The sequence below is a fragment of the Sebastes fasciatus genome, chromosome 3 (assembly GCF_043250625.1).
Source record: "Sebastes fasciatus isolate fSebFas1 chromosome 3, fSebFas1.pri, whole genome shotgun sequence".
Classification (NCBI taxonomy): domain Eukaryota; kingdom Metazoa; phylum Chordata; class Actinopteri; order Perciformes; family Sebastidae; genus Sebastes; species Sebastes fasciatus.
This window is the reverse complement of record NC_133797.1, coordinates 33,025,791-33,042,679: the sequence shown is the minus strand read 5'-3', so window position 1 is coordinate 33,042,679 and position 16,889 is coordinate 33,025,791. Positions and strand designations below refer to the sequence as shown.

The following is a 16,889-nucleotide window of genomic DNA, read 5'->3' as shown; positions in this document are numbered from 1 at the left end:
TGTGGAAAATCCTGAAATGTCATGGTGGTGTTTTTGGGCGGCTTCATAAATATTTCGGTGGCTAAATCTACGTTCACACTACGAGTGACAAAATCAACAAAATTTGGCCAGCTACATTGTTGCCGAGTCACACTGTTGAAGTGTTGCGCGAGCGCTCCTAGACATAGTTATGTCATTAAATAACAATGGGAACTGGCAGAACAGAACAGAACATGCTGAAACCAAAATATATAATTAGTTGATACTTCAACGTGTCATTGGAGCGCTGAAAAAAGTTGAGACCAGCTCAACTTTATTTGTAGGCGTCAGTTTGTAGCTTCATGTCACCGGTTGCTGCGTCGCTCGTAGTGTGAACACAGCACAAGGTAAACAACGTTGAGGTTCAGTGTTTCTCTCTGTAACTCTCTCTTACCTAGAGGGAACGGATGAGCCGAGGTCGGAGTACCCGTTGGTTCGAGTCTCGTCGTCCGGACAGGGGCTGCTGGGATTGTAGTCCGGTTCCTCCCCTTCTCCGTAGTCCTCAAACTGCTCCTCGTTCAGAGACGCGGAGGAACGTGTCGATAAGTCAGAGGTCACTGAGACGCTGGTCTGACCACACCTGAGGAAAAACGAGGGGATGTTATACTTACTTACACTCAGCATTCATTATCTTCATTTAGGTTGAATTAAAACAAAGCCATAAGTGATGGTAGAATTTGTTTCACATTCTGATCTGAAATTATTGATGAAACATGATTACAAAAGTAGTTATTTGAGCCCATTAGAGGATACATTTTCCCCAAAATATAACTTGTAGACTGACACGTAATACAGAAAAGTAGTGACGAGAGGAAACATGCTGCCGTGGCTATCGGACTTTGGCCTTTAATTGAAAATAACTTTTTTATATTTTAGTCTGATAGAGAATTTTAGAGAGTCTGATTGAGAAAACAGCATCGAGGACCATCAAGCTGAATAGAAACAGACATTTGTCCCCATGAATGAAAGTCTCCACTGAATGCAGCACTGGAACAAGGAGCATCATCGAAGGTGGACGTAAGTAGAGACAGTAAAGCAGAAGTAAAAAAACAAAGATGAAACAAAGCTTACTTCTCCCCAGGGAAAAAGAGATCCCCCAGTGCGTCTTCTTTGTCTCCAGGTCTGATCGGCCCGTCCGAGGTGTCTGACCCTTGGGTGCTTTCCACTGCGCTGTCTCTGTCTGACTCCCTCTCCCTGCCCTCGTCTGCCACCTCCTCCTCAAACTCTCCCGGGAACAGCTGGCACTCAGGGACGAGGTCAGGATAGGCTCGCGTGCACATGATGACCGTACACTTCCGCTCTTCCTCACCGCCCTGGAGAATGATGGGGAGAAAGGAAGAGATAGAGAGGAAGTTTACACACACATTTACAAACAAACCGAAGCAGAGTTTGAGTAAATGTAGCTGTTATTACAATCACGGTGATGTTATTAAAATCCTTCTTAGTGAAAATATTATAACCACAATTGACTCTTTCCACTGATAGCATCATTTACGTTACCATTATTTTCTATTGCAAGCAATAAATCCACTTCATTTAGAAAAGACGCTCCTTATAAGATCAAATCCTGCCTCATGACTATCATGTTAAGATGTTTTCATAAACTAATCAAAAGTAATATAGTTATTGTCTGTATATCCATGGTTATGTGCAAACATGAATAATGTAGCATGACTTGTTATGGTGCATATTCAACAAATTGCAAAAAGAAATACAGAGTAAAAAAAATCATAACGACAATTAGGGCTGCAACTAACGATTATTTTCATTGTTAATTAATCTGTTGATTATTTTCTTGATTAATCGATTTGTTTTTTGGTCTATAAATGTCAGAAAATGGGGGAAAATGTTGATCAGTGTGGTCATCAAATGTATTGTTTTGTCCACAACTCAAAGATATTCAGTTTACTGTCATGGAGGAGTTAAGAAGCCAGAAGATATTCACATTTAAGAAGCGGGAATGAGAGAATTTTGACTGTTTTTCTCTTAAAAAAAACACTCAAACCGATTAATCGATTATCTAAATAGTTGGTGATTAATTTAATTATTCAAAACTAATCAATTTTGTCGCAGCTCAAATGAAAAATGATATATATATATATAACAATTCAGCTAACCCAATCAAAACGGTTCCAGAACTTCTATCATACCATCAACATGTCAAATGGTGGAGAAATGTTCATATCCCTCTGATATACATCCAAATATCTTGGAAATGTATAATCTTTAGACAATGGAAGTCTCACAAATCATGGTTGCTGTGAGTATTAACACTTGTGGATTCTGTGTTTGGTTGGATTTCCCATTTAGTAAATTCCTTCACTGTGGGACTGGTCTTAAGCTCACATAGGGGGTCTGGAGAGCTAGAAAAGGTGAAAGAGCAACGGGTCGAAGGTCACAGGTCCCGCTCCATCTAGTTTCACTCTTCGACTGCTCAAATCCCGTCTAATGCAACAGAGAACAAGGACTTATCTCAGCATGACTGAGCAGCTGAAACACAGTGCAGCGTGAAGGAGGAGGGCAGGCGAAGAGGTAATCACAGAGGAGAGAGAGCAGGCTGAGTAACATGTTGGGTAACAGAAAGGTGGAGAGGGAGTGAAATAGGCATGTACTGTATGGCGGTACGGATGGAGGTGGGGAGGAAGAATAAGTAGAGCAGAGAAGAATACAGCTAACAAGCGAGGAGAAGAAAAAGAGGGCATAAGGAACAAAGAAGGAATGAAAAGGAATTAGCAGTGCAGTAAGAGGGCGAGATTAGACGAGAGTGTAAAGAAAGATATGAGAGGCAGGGAGATAACAACGTAGCAGTCAGGTGGGTATTAGACAACATTACAGACTAATAAAGGTTTCAGACTGCTCTCTGTCTCTCTCACACACACAACCTCGACTTTTCATCCTTTAAGCTCCACTGATGTACAAATCTTGGCTGAACACCGAATTTTCAATCCCATACTAGGGGTGTAACGCAAAGCTCCTGTCTGGATGTATATGTCACAAGAATATACTGTATGTAGTCAGATTTACACTAGAAGCGAGCAGAGCCTACACCAAAACGTTGTTAGAAAACGTCTAGATTGTATGTATGTATAACACAATATGCAAAATTACATGTACCTAAATTAGGGCTGGGCAATATGGCCAAAATCTACTATCCCAATATAGGTAATTTCATATCTTGATAATGATTTATATATATCACGCTATAGCATGATTTCTGGTAGTTCAAAAAATAAATAGTCTTTATGAAATAACCACATGGTAAAGCTTATTTTTGTATACTCCTGTGTGAATTAAATACTTGACAAATGAAAAATACTGAGTATTTTCAAGTGAAATTCTAAAGAAAAAAAATGAATATTTCTATTTTTATGAGTGTATTTATAAGTGTGATGTAAATACAAAAACCGTAATCATCAAATGATATTCCCTCAAAATATTTCACATCTGATTTTCTGATAAATTTCAGTTAGTATGTGCTTGTTATCATCAATTTAGACAACGTAATTGTGTACCTTCAAAAAAAGAATAAAAGTAAGTATAACTTGACTTGTGAAACTTTTAATGGTCTGGGTGGGAATGAATAGTGGAAATAAAGCTTTTAAAAGTGGGAAAATATGAGTCAAAATTGCATTACATGTTGCTTGATTTTTCTCTAAAAGCTGGATGTTGTTTATATAATGGGAGGAAGTCAAGAGGAATGCAAAGTTGGTCTGAAGTGTCTCATAAAATAAACAAACGGGCCATAATAGCTTATTGGCCATACTGCTTAATTAAAAAAGGGAGGTTGTGCATGCAGATCCAGATGAAAATAAAGTTGGTTTGAAGTGTCTATGAAAAGAATTAGAAAGCAATTGAACACAAATCCAAAAAGCTCTATTGGCCATTTTGCGTGCATTTTGAGATAGTTTGTAAATCACGAATATTACTGCAACAATCGCGTCTGTTTAGAGCCAATCATCTTTCATATCCGAATAATATATTCATATTTGTTTACATTCCTATCCCATACCCAACCAAACACACACACACACACACACACACACACACACACACGCACACGCACACGCACACAAACCTGCATGCCTGTGTACAACTAAATTAAAAAGTACCCATTGAACTCATAAACTGAGGCTTTGTGCTGTCACAAAGAGCCACCATGGGGTCTGGAGAATACAACCCAGGATAAAGATCTCGTTAGCATTCCTTAGACCGGCCTCCTTATTTCCCTGCAGCAGAAAAAAAGACACAGTGTGAGGTGAAGGAACAGGCAGCTCCAACTAGTCTGGTCTTTGTCCTGACTTGGTCTCAAGCCCTCAAATCTTGGTCATGACTTGGTCTCGGTTTAGGTGGTCTTGACTACAACACCGATGAGAAGAAGTTGTATTTAATTGTCATTTCAAAAATATTTAAAGAACTTTATTTTCCTGTAAGTCAGTCAGTCAGTCATGTAGCATCTTTGGGAGAACAGAAGCACATGTGGCATCACTTAGGCTGTCAATTAAAGCTTTTCTGACAGCTGTTGTTTCAGGCAAAGACGCTGACGGACAGTAACATCCTACTTTGCACTCTGCCCGTCACTCTGAGTTACTCTGATGAGAATAGTGAAAAAGTGATGATGGAGGGAGGATCTGTGTGTGTTTATACAGTATGCCTCTCTCTCTGTACCTGCCGGCTCCAGATCAGCCCGAGGGCTAGAACTGCCAAAACATGAGCCTACAGAGGGTTTGGAGTTGCTTGATTCCCCCGGAGCGCAAACACAGCTGGTCTGCCGAACAGCGTCCAACCTGCCAGTGGCTTTGAACCGAGGACGCCGAGATCTGCTGTGCTTTTAACTGCAGCGGCTCTGCCTGAAGCCTGACGCGCCTTCACATCACCCTTTGGTCTAAGGAGGACTTTTATCACCATTAAATGTCTTTTTGGGGCCAAGTCAGCTCTGTTATCGGTGATTTATCAGCAGGTTTCATCAGGTGAATGAATCTACTGTATGAGTGTCTTTCAGTGTTTGGTAGTACACCTAATGTATTATACCAACATCTGTTTTATACTATAGTGTATTTGTTTTGCAGGACGGTATTTTCACATATCAATAGCATTTTAAAAAATGCAATGAAACTAGGCTCAATTCAGTTAAATGTCTTACAGTCAAAATGTATACCAAACTAGTGCAGTGCCGGTCCGGAATGGGCCGACTGCTTGGCACCCAGAAGTTCTGCTTGCAGCATTGTCAAGAACTGCTGCTTGCACCCGCCAAGTGTAAAGATGACTGGATTAACGATTCTCGAGATATACGAAGAGCGAGTAGCAAAAAATCTGATTTGGACAAAATTCAGGTTGGCGGAAAATCAAGAGATGCAAATGGGCGTGACTTATATAGATAGATTTGTCTGGACCCACAAAATCCAGGGGAAAAAGATTATTTTCTGAGACAGACAGAGATTCCTTGCGTAATAGTTAGATATAAGAGATGGCGACTTCTCACGGGTCCAAATGCAGAACAGAACTGTATTAACTGAAAGAGATTTTACACTTTATCGTGCTTTGATCGACAAGGATTATAAAGACATGGAGGGAAGGACAGAGCAGGCTTTATAGCATTACTCTGCTGCACACCATGCCTAATGTTGGACAGGTTTTCATCACATTTTTTAAATAAAATAGGAAAAAAGATTTCTAATCTGTCTGTGAGTCTGTTGCTGCAGGGTCTGACCTAGTTAAAATACAGACATCCCATTTTTCCTGCTTTTCTTCCCGCTCTCCCAGGTGAGAGAAGAAGACGATGGAGAGATGAAGAAGACAAAAGAAAAACTCCTTTTTTCTGAGATGAGAAATTCAGGTTGAGTGAACAGACCTTTGGTGTGTGTTTGTGGTCCATTTGAGGGTGTGTTGTGTTATTTTAGGAAAATTATGTGAATTTGTATACAATGTGTGATTGTATGTTAACAACGACGACTAGCCGTGCATGTATGTGTGAATGATCTCTCTGTCCAGGTGCAGCGTTTAAATATGAGCTTCTCAAATGAGACAGATTTATTACATGTCATGTGTAAACTTTCTCTGGGACAATACAAGTCAGACAGCTTCAGTATTAGACACAAAGAGACATAGCGCAGGTTTTTCCAGGTACAGGTGTTGTGCAACAGTTGTGCAGTATAAATAGATACAGTATGTATGATACGGAGTAAAGAAGAGGCTCTAACACAGCCAGGCTCTTAGGGGGGAAATATAAATGATTTACATCCACTGCAGCTGCATAGAAATGAAAGAAGTGAGAAGAAAGGGGATAGAGGGACAGAAAATAAAGAGCAGGGACACGTCTCATGAGATCACCACATGTCAAGTTGAGAGAAATAAAAGAGAGACGGCAGCGAAAAGACCAGAGACAACTGCAACTAACTTAAAAACAACAACAACAGCGAGCCCTGCTATCCGTGCAACACACACGCCTCACCTTAAGTCATACTTTGACCTCCTGATTAACTTTCAGTTGATCTTGACAGTAGTTTTTCAGCAGTGCATGGATGGGAGATTATGCAATATGGATGACGACAACCAATCACACCATGTTGACAGTCCTGAAGCGCAAAATGTTGAGTAATGTATTTGTCATGCTGCAGTCGTTGAGCAACACTGTGGAAGACTACAGTATTAGAAATTGTGAGATGCAAATGGTGTTATTGTATTGCAATTACTGCTACAGTACTAGTCGCTAAGGAGGCCACCGTACAGTATTTGTGTGTGTGTGTTTGTGTAAGAGAAGGAGTTGGAACACAACAGGTGAGTGGGAGGCAAACGTGCATTCAGAGACACACTGAAGTGCTCCTGCTCATATAATCACTTGCAATCTTATTTCCTCTGACGTGACCTGTAGTCAAATCATGAAACCATCCAAATAAGCGATGCAAATACCTCATGGACATACAGTACGTATCACAGAGGCACAGACAGCAGGTTATTCTCAGGAAGTCAAGTGAAAATGACTCATTATTCGTAGCAAACTGAATGTAAAATGTGTTGTTCTAGAGGGAATGGGCGAATTTTGTCGTTTTAATTTGGAGGACTATCCAGTTGGCAACCTCCGTGTGTTTCCAGTTAATGAAAGTTAATTGTAATAATTTGGTTGCCAAAAAATGTCTTATTCAACGTTCGGTTGTACTTAGCTCCACCTCCAAACTGCCACAAACCAATGGGTGACGTCACGGTGACTACGTCCACTTCTTATATACAGTCTATGGGACGATCGTAGAAAAGTAAATGAATATGCATCTTCTGAAAATGTGAAAGAAAATGCACAAGTTCATTCTGTATGTTTCTCTTCATGGTTTTCACTCTGACATCTCTTTTTAACAATTAGAACCAGAGTCAACTTTACTGGCCAAGTATTTTAACATATATACTTGGCATATAATTACATACAGTGCGGTAACTCTTCTATATAGTGAAAGCCTACATGCACACATACACACACACACACACACACACACACACACACACACACACACACACACACACACACACAGTGAGTGACATGAGCTAATTACTCACTGAAAAGGCCAATTAATTTGAGGTTAGTGTTCAATCTCAAAGTCATCAAAGGCTTTAAGTCTTTATCAGGTTGGACAACAACATTTGTTGCAGCCGTCATTAAAAAGATAGACTCCCCACAGCCCCTTTAGTCTATGCTGAGTGCTGATAGTCAATACCAGTTTAGTGCTGAACAAATCATTAATCCGCCCCTTCTGGCAAGGCGGAGAATTATGTGGATGACGATGCATTTCATGGCCCCATTGATGTAAATGTTAAATAGAAGGAGAAGATGGCGTTGAACTTGACAGGACATGGCTGGGCAAGAGCAGTACAACCTGAATATCTTATTTTCTCAGCTGAAAATGCTGCCAGCAGAGTGACATTCTCACTTGTGTCTAATTTAGTTTCACTTATTTTTTATATTTAACTAGTTTTGAGTTTTAGCAAACAAAGAATACAGCAGATAATACCATTAATATCAATAAAAGACACAAGAATCAAGAGAATCTGTCCCCTTCTCGAAAAGTCCAACCAAACAAAACTCTTTGGACTCCGCTCCAGCTCCGCTCTAACTAGCTTTGTTTGAGGGCGTGTCAAATTAGCCGTTATGCAAAAATGTTACTTGGTGACATCACCACGTTAAAGAAGAAAAGACAGGACTTCAATCAAAGCGTTTCAGGCAGTTCAGGAGCAGTGTTTCTGTGGGGGAGAGTAACTCCCTTTGGCGTGGACTTTGGACTTTGTAACTTTGCACAAAAAACTATATAACACACTAAAGGAAAGGGGGAAAAGCACAAAAGCATAATAGGTCTTCTTTAAGCTTTTCCCCCATAGCAGTCCTATAAGGCTTTAAATGAGCTATGATCTCTATTCAGGACCACCCTCTAAAAATATGTAAGGAACATTTTTGCGGTTTTGTCATTTGAAAAACTGGATTAAAGGAATTATACAGCTTATAGGGGTTTAAAAAGGTGTTGCCTATTTGTTGTATAAGTAGTTGGACATTAACCATGTCGTTGCTGTACAATCACACAAAACAAGTGTTGTGCAAAAGACAAGAGAGGACAAAACAGAGATGGAGTGCTACACCACGCAGTGTGGGGAGGGACTGGACGAGCAGAACTGACATCGACTGGATCGATCCACTCTGATGAAGCTTTGATTTAGAGTGAGTCAGCAGTAAAGGGACTGGAGGATGAGCATGAAGAGTGATGGACACTTTGAAAAAGGGGGAATATAGAGGATGGATCGGGGAGAGAGGAAAGAGAGAGAGAGAGAAGGGCAGCAGAGAAAGAACAGCAGTCTCTCTGCTTGTGTTTGTCAGAGCGAGCTCCACAGATAAGAGGCGTTTCTCTGCAGAGGCTCTCTCTCTCTTTGTTCATTTCATCCTCTCTGACTCTCTTTCTCCCCATTCTTCTAAGCTCCGAGCTCCTCGACTGCTGCCACCACAGAAATATTCACCTATAAAGTGAATCGTTTAATGCTTCTGCTTTGATATTCAGCATTTTGACTCTGTTAGCAGTGGCTGCCTCTGTCATTCTGAGCCTCAGATCCCACCAGCGGGTAACAAGAAGCTGTGGGACAGAAGGGCATAAGAGGCTTTACAGAACCGTAAAAGGATATTCTAATTCACAGATGTGAACGAAACAGCTGAAACGATTAGTTGATTACTTGATAAGTCAGTTATTTGAGTTATTTTTCAAGCATAAACGCCAAACATTTGCTTGTTCCATCTTCTCAAAGGTGGGGATTTGCTTCTTATCTCTGTCATATTTGATATTAGATTGAATGTTTTTGTTTTTTGAAGATGCCAGGTGGGGCTCTGGGAAACTGCGATTGACATTTTCACTATTTTCGGACATTTCGTAGACAAATAAGCAGTCCCAGCGGCATGGATGGGCATTGCTTAACCCTGATAGTCTTGAGTGTAGCCCCAAAAATTTAAATGTAAGCAAATCTGAAGCTTGAATGTGAGATAGGCTACTCCTCGTAACATAACAGCCTGTCCACATCTTTGCAGCGCCCAAGAACATATAGCTATGCTCCATTTCCTAGGCTGCATTTCCACTGATCTGCTCAAAATATTCAGTCAATGACTTCACCTGTGTTGTTTCTAGATCAGTGAAAAGATTTAGCACAATGTACATATGCTATGTATAGATATGTATAATCGGCCTGATCAACACTCACGTGGCTGCGCAGCCTATTATGTTTACATAAGCCCAACTCATGGAAATCAAATGCCCGCTCACAGATTTATGTCGGCTGCCGGGTCTGCAAATAAGCAATTAATCAAGAAAATAATCAACAGATGAATCTATAATGAAAACAATAGTTAGTTGTAAACCCTAATATACACATATTATCTTTAAAAAGTCTTCAGTTGTTGAGTGATGGTCATTATATAACACCTATTTTAATTGCTTCAATAGCACTTTTTCAAAATAGCACGACAGGGGAGCATAAACCATCTCTGTTTGTGTGTCGTGCATGTTTCTGCCTGCGTGTCTGCATTATTCAGCTCCTATGGTAAGCAATACTCTTCCTACACATGCACACACTCACACATTACACAAAGGGGAAGTAATGAGTCATATTTCATGAACATTTTGTGAAGTCAACACTGTGGGAAACTACAGAAAATGAGACACACGTCCAACTGAAATACTGCACAAAAACACCTCAGACTCCCTTTAGTGAAATAAACCCTCTCTTCCTCCGTGCTCGTTCATCTTAAAGTCAAAACTGTCAACACTAAAAACATCAACACTGGGGCTTTTAGAGCAGCGTGACACACACAACTACACACTATTAAAAGCATTACACGCACACAGATTTATTTCCACCTGAGTTTAAACAGGTAGCTGCTTGGATTACCAGGAATGCTGCGCTGGACAAAGGACAATGTAGGGAGGGACTGGAGCAGCACACTGGAGGCTGTGTGGAGGTTTTCTCAATGAAACCCAGTTAGATGCACGCAAGGAACACCAACAGGTGAAACAACACGAGTGCCTGTGTTTTGTTGTATGTCTGAATCTACTGAATAAAAAGAATACGTCCTTGAAAAGTGAGTTTATTTTGGCTAATCCTGACTTCATCAAGGGGGTATTTATAAAAAAAAGGTTAAACGGTTAAACCAGTTCATGTTGACAGTTGAGGTTAGCGGTTAACAAAAGAGTGCTGTCAGTAAAGATCCTTACATGTTCCAATTTAAAACGTTTCCGTGCGTGCTTGGGTGTGTTCCTGTATATACAGTATACAGCCCGTTAAACAAGGAAAACTTGAAATACATCCCTTGATTGCGAGTTATTAAACTGTTCTATTGCATTACGTGTGTGTGTGTGTGGGCGTGAGTCAATGAGTGAAGTGCATTTAATTACTAAGAAAAAATCTGGAGACACATGACAAGATGATTTATCTCTGTTACTTGTAGAACACAAAGCTGCAGGCGAAGCTATTGTTGTATCATGCTGACTGCACAACATTCAATCAATGCTCTAATGTATCTACTGTACACGTCAGTGACTAGGTTTAAATGCACACTAATATTAAACCATTATACCGAATATGATAATATTCAGAATTCGATAATATTCAGAATTCGATAGGGGTCATGTTAACAGCATATTCCTTTTGGATATTATAAATCAGGCCTTATTCCTAATGGAGCATTTTCCAATTAAGACATGTGGGATATGCTGATATTATTCTGGTTTTAGGAGTATTCTTTGGACAAGTATACAGCGCATTCGGAATATGCGTCTCAATTGTTTCTTTTTTACTGCAGTTTGTGACTTATGGCCTCTTGCCTGTTACTGCCAGCTCTGGGCGTTGTACACAAACCAACTAGCCGACAGTTTGCAGAGATGCATGCCCAAAAAGAAAAGCCACATTTCTGGTCGGAAGGAGAAACACACCTAGTTTTAAACACTATGAAGACTTCGATATCAACAGGTTTTTGAATAGGCGCAAATATCACAACGCCGACCTTTTCAAGAAAGTGGTTGAAGGAACGAAACCGGTTACGTTAATCGGAGTATGCACAGTTGCATGTAAACGTGAATATTCATTTTCATTAGCCAGGTAAACAGCTTAGTAGGAATATTGTCTTTTTCGGAATAAGAGCAAAAAACAGCATAGTGTGTGCATGTAAACATAGTCAGTGTGGGAATGTGTGACATCAGAAATAGGCTCAACCTGGTCCAAAAGTTAAATCAAAGAGCTGTGTCGTACTTTCTTATCCCTGAGCACCTGTTGCCAACCCTTCAGGGAGAAAATAGATCGTAAAAAGGAAGCTCAATCTTTGTTTGTGTGGGCGTGTGTTATAAAAGCCCAAATGTGGCCGATGCCAAACAGCATCACAGAAACATATTGAAGTGTAGTTAAGAGAAGCTGTCACACCAAGTAGGCAGGTGTTGGTGGGTTTATTAGTCCATTTGTTCTCTGCGTACCAGCCACCTGTTCTGAACTCTTAAGTGTTATGTATGTATGTTTAAACAAAACCCGCTACTGTTTCACATCAAAACAAGGAAGTCGGCATTCACCCACAGAAGTCATACCAAAGTCATGAGTGTGCTTTGTTTTTAGCCTACGACAGACAGCGTAATATTCCAGCCTACTGGTGCTGTAACTAATGATTAATGTAGTTCAGGAAATGTCCCTCGCAATTTCCCAGAACCAAAGGTGACATCTTTAGATTTCTTGTTTTGTCCAACCAACAGACTAAAACCATTTATATCATTAATCTACAATGATATAAAACAAATAAAAGCAGAAAATAGTCACATTTCAGAAGCTGGAACCTGAGAATTTGACATTTTTGTTTGATAATTGACTAATGGTTTTAAGTCTACAGTCCACTGATTCAGCATTTGGGAAGGTTCAGTCATGCTTCCCTTGAATTATCATTATCACTAGTATTATTAGGGAAGTTAGATTCAACTTCAAGGAAAAGCACCCTGACTCACAAACACTCAAGAACTCTCAATCTCTTTCATAGCTCAAATCCATCGTCTCACAGCCAAAGAGTGTTGTGTCTTAGCGTGTTGTTTGTCCTCTCTGTGTCATCAAACTCATGTCCAGTGAAAAGAAAAGAAGGTCTGTCTTTAACAAAGTGCTTTGTCTTGTTTGTCGGCCCTCTTGCTGTCGGCAGCTGAATGGGGGCATTTCAGTGCGGTGCTAGTGGCGGACCCTCAGCAGGTGGTCACGACCCGGCTTATTTTCAGCCGTTGCATGTGACGTTTGTGATTCAAATTTTGTATTCTGTGCTGACAATAACTGATTTCTAAAAGGAAAACAAGCATAACAAGTCCAGAGACAATACTTAAAAACAGCAGTGCATTAACTCTGAGAACGTGGGAAAGTATTTGTGTTAAAGATATTTGTTTTGCCTACTTGTTTTATTCTTTTCTTCTCTCTCAGTATCGGTGTATTAGACAGAATGAGAGAAATCATAGAGAGGAGCGACTGCTTTAACTCCTGCAGATTAGCCTCCATTCATCCAGAACAGCTCAGCACCGCATGTTAATCTAGTTATTCTAGTCCTGGTGTACTCACAGTGCACTTGGCTCAGTGTCAATAATTGTTGAAGGAAACAAAATCAAATTGTTGTGAAAAACTGTAACTATATAACCATAAACATAATGATTTATGAGAGAGACAAAAGTCTCTTTTTGTTGTTGTTGTTGTTGCTCGGGACAATGAACAGAGAGTTTCCTGCTCGGCTGAGGACGAGTAAATCTCATTACGTAATGTCCAGTCACAGACCAGGAGCATTCAAAACGACTAGAGTCTGACGTCATGTGTTGCTATTGAAATCCCCACAATACAAGTGAAACTCACCTTGCCTTTCTATTTTTGGAGTAATGAATGGATATTACAAGGTACAGAAAGTACAGTACAGGTATCAGTCAACAGCACTTTGTATTCAGATTTTCTTTTTTAGATCTAGATGATCTAAATTACAGTAAAACCTATTTTTTAAATGTTGACACTGACAGTTTTTGAATTGTTTACTGTGAAATGATTTCATCTAAAATGTTCTAATAGTTAATTAAATGTCTTTAAATACAATTAAACCATTCCTAAGCCCTGTTATGTGTGTATTATGTCTACAGTGCACCTACATTTGCAGTGTGGTTGGTTCAAAACATGATTGTTATGGTATAAACTTCCCCTTTTTCACTCAACTATAGCCTGAATAAACAGACCCGGAATAACTTGAATTACACTTATATGTTTTAAACACACATGACAGAATGAATCATAACAGCCTATACTATTTATGTGCCAAATATCATTCTCCTCAGTCCCTTTTTACATTTCACCACCTCTATCTTTTCCGATCTATCCGGACCTGGACGTGCTACATCTGTCCCGTCCCCTTCACACTTTTTCTTCACATCTCATTCACACTCTGTCATTGCCTCTCCTTGCAGCCACCCTGGTTTCCAATTAATCCCATTACCATCAAAAAGAGATGTTGAACTGCAACAGAGCTACCAGTGACTGTGAGACAGACATAGAAGAAGAGAGCAGACAGGAATGAGATGAAGAGAGGAGGAGAGAGGTGATGACACAGACACCGACAGCTGAGCGAGACAGAGAGACAGGGAAGCTGTGAGGCAGGGTCAACTACATGCAACACACATTCAAACACAAACTGGGGGACAATGGACTCTGCACCGCTGCTGAGCTGCCCCCCCTCGCCAGTCTTTAACTCTACCCCTTCACATATAAACTATCTCCGCTTCCTTCATGTTTTCGCCTTTGTTTCTTTCAGTAAACCCACACGGGTCTCTTTTCTGTTTTGTTCCCATTCTGTCAAGTGATCTCCCATCAGCCCCATTATTCCAGCTGGTTGGGTGCAGTCTGGTTGCTTACCCCGTTTACTAGTGAGGGGAGTCCATGGTCAGCAGTCCCCCTCTTCCAACCAGCAAAACCCTCATCCACTGAAGTCATCCACTGATTCACCAGGGCTAAGTCCGTTGTCTTGGCTCACACACACACCACACAACACACACACACAGGTGTTCCCTTCCAAGAGGGAAGGGATAGTCGGGATAGTCCAAAGGGTGAGTCCCTGTTAGTGGTATAGTCCAAAGAGAGGCAGAGGAGCCGAGCAGGATGTATCGTTCACTTTAAAACACTGCACCGGCTGCCTGGCTTCTCCTACACTGACACAATCTCTCTCTCTCTGTAACACATACACACACACACTCACACACACACCAACACAAGCACAGACTCTGCACCTCACACACTCACACACTTTGCCTCTCTCGCTGACTGGTTCGCCGGCTGACTCGCATTCACACAGTGAGAGCTCAGATCAGGCAACAGTTGTTGAATTCATGGCCCCTCCTCCTCACCCCCCCCCCCCCCCCCCCCCCCACCCCCCTCCCTCCATGCAACGGTTGCTTAGCAACTGGCTTCTGTGGGCGGGGCTTGTGAGAGTCCTCACATTGCTGCACACTCTGCTCTCGGCTGCCTCCCACTCAGGCTATATTTGCATATGAAGCCCTGCCTGCCTCACACAGTGTGTGTGTGTGTGTGTCTGTGCTGTGGAAGAGGCCGGTGCTGCCTGTGTGGGCCGTGGAGACGGGGGGCAGGGAGGTGATTGTTGTCACTTTAAACTGAAACAGTTTGTCTTCAGTGATGCAGCAGATTCCACAGGATGGGTCAAAAAGAAAAGACGCTTACTGGTTGGTCACAATGGGAAAGAGAAAAGGGGCTTTAGAGATGGTATTTGTTTGTTCACTTCGCTCGGCTAAAACTCTCAAATGAGTTCAGAAAATCACTTGTATCTGCAATGTGTCCTTTAAAAACAGGAGAAGACACCAATTAAGCTGTAGCATTGCAGTTTAATTAATCAATTAAAAAATGAATCAGCGACTATTTCAATAATGAATTAATTAAATAAATAATTTTTAAGCAAAAATGCCAAAAATACTCTAGATCAAGTCTCTCCAATGTGATTATTTCTTGGTTATCTTAGTCTTCTATGTTATTAAACTGAATCTCTTTGTTTTATTTTTGGAGTGCATTGAATTAAGCATTTGAATATGCCAATTTGGGCTTAATTTTTTACTATTTTCTGGCATTTTATCAACAATTAACTGATCAATCACGACAATAATAACCGACAGATTAATCGACAATGGAAATAATCTTTAGTTGCAGCCCTAAACAGTATTATAATAACCACATATAAGTCTCATATCATTATATAAACTGTATCCCCCCTCTCTGACATAAACTACACTCACTACAATCCAGTTACTTCTCAATCGAGAACAAGAGGACATATTGGTTCTGTTAGGTAAAACTCTGGTTAACTATTCCGCCCTCTTTTTTAGAGGTTTAGTGGTGGGGGTCAGAGGTCAAGGAACCCCTTTGAAAATCGCCATTCCAGTTTTTCCACCGTTATTTGGTGATCTTCCCGACAAGCTAGCATATTGGCATCAATGGATTCCTGAGGTTTTCTAGTTTCATATGATGCCAGTATCTTCCCTCTAGCTTGAAAACTCAGCCTGAAAGACAGAATAGAAAAGCCCAGGCTACTTCTAATTAGAGCTCAAGTAATGTGATTATTATCCCGTGTTTTACTGTTACTGTTACAGTGGCCGGAGTTTACTGGCTCTAATATGATTCCAACCAACTTTTCACCCTCATGGACCACAACTGAAATGAGGACCATGTGGACATTACCATGATATGAGGGCAGGCAGAGTGCTGTGCACTGATGGCAGATTGAGCCCGAGTTTTAGATTATAACACCATCAGCATGTTTTAACGACCAGTATGTCTGCGTCCGTGTGAAGCTATACATTTCCCACAAAGACAACAAGATGACCTGGTTTCAGTTGTGCTGCACAAAGCAATACAGGGGGAGGTTGAAGTTTCATTTCTATTAACAGATTACTCGTAGCAACTCTAAACCTCACATGCACTTGTTAGGGTTGGGGAGGAATCGATATAGCATAGTATCGCAATATTGTTTTGCTAAATGGATGTCAATTATCAATCTTTTATTATATAAACGGTTAACCTCTTAACAATCCGACGGCCAAACGGGCTCAGTCTTAAAGCTAGAGTGATGATATCATAGGAAACTAGAAAACCTAAGGAATCCATTGGTACCAACCATGTCATACTAGCTTGTCAGGAAGAACGCTAAATACCACTCCTAAATTTACGCAAAATTTTGGCAAGGAAAAAGTGGCATGGCCATTTTCGAAGGATTCCCTTGACCTCTGACCTCAAGATATGTGAATGGAAAGTTTGAGATGAACAGAGTGAAAACTGTATCTTATTACTCAGCACATTGCAAAATGTTTAAAATCGCA

General features: G+C 40.7%; 1 protein-coding gene across 6 annotated transcripts in view; it reads right to left on the bottom strand.

The window, feature by feature from the left end:
* Positions 1-16,889, bottom strand: part of rab11fip4b (RAB11 family interacting protein 4 (class II) b) — a 66,756-nt gene that overhangs the window by 16,563 nt on the left and 33,304 nt on the right. For 4 of the 6 annotated variants that reach the window (XM_074630445.1, XM_074630446.1, XM_074630449.1 and 1 more), the window contains 2 exons: positions 1,090-1,331; positions 413-598 (listed from right to left, as the gene is read on the bottom strand). In XM_074630445.1, the coding sequence (XP_074486546.1) occupies positions 413-598; positions 1,090-1,331 (428 nt within the window). Of the gene's footprint in view, positions 1-412; positions 599-1,089; positions 1,332-14,424; positions 14,867-16,889 lie in introns of those variants that run through there. The other 2 variants (XM_074630447.1, XM_074630448.1) reach the window with 1 other exon arrangement.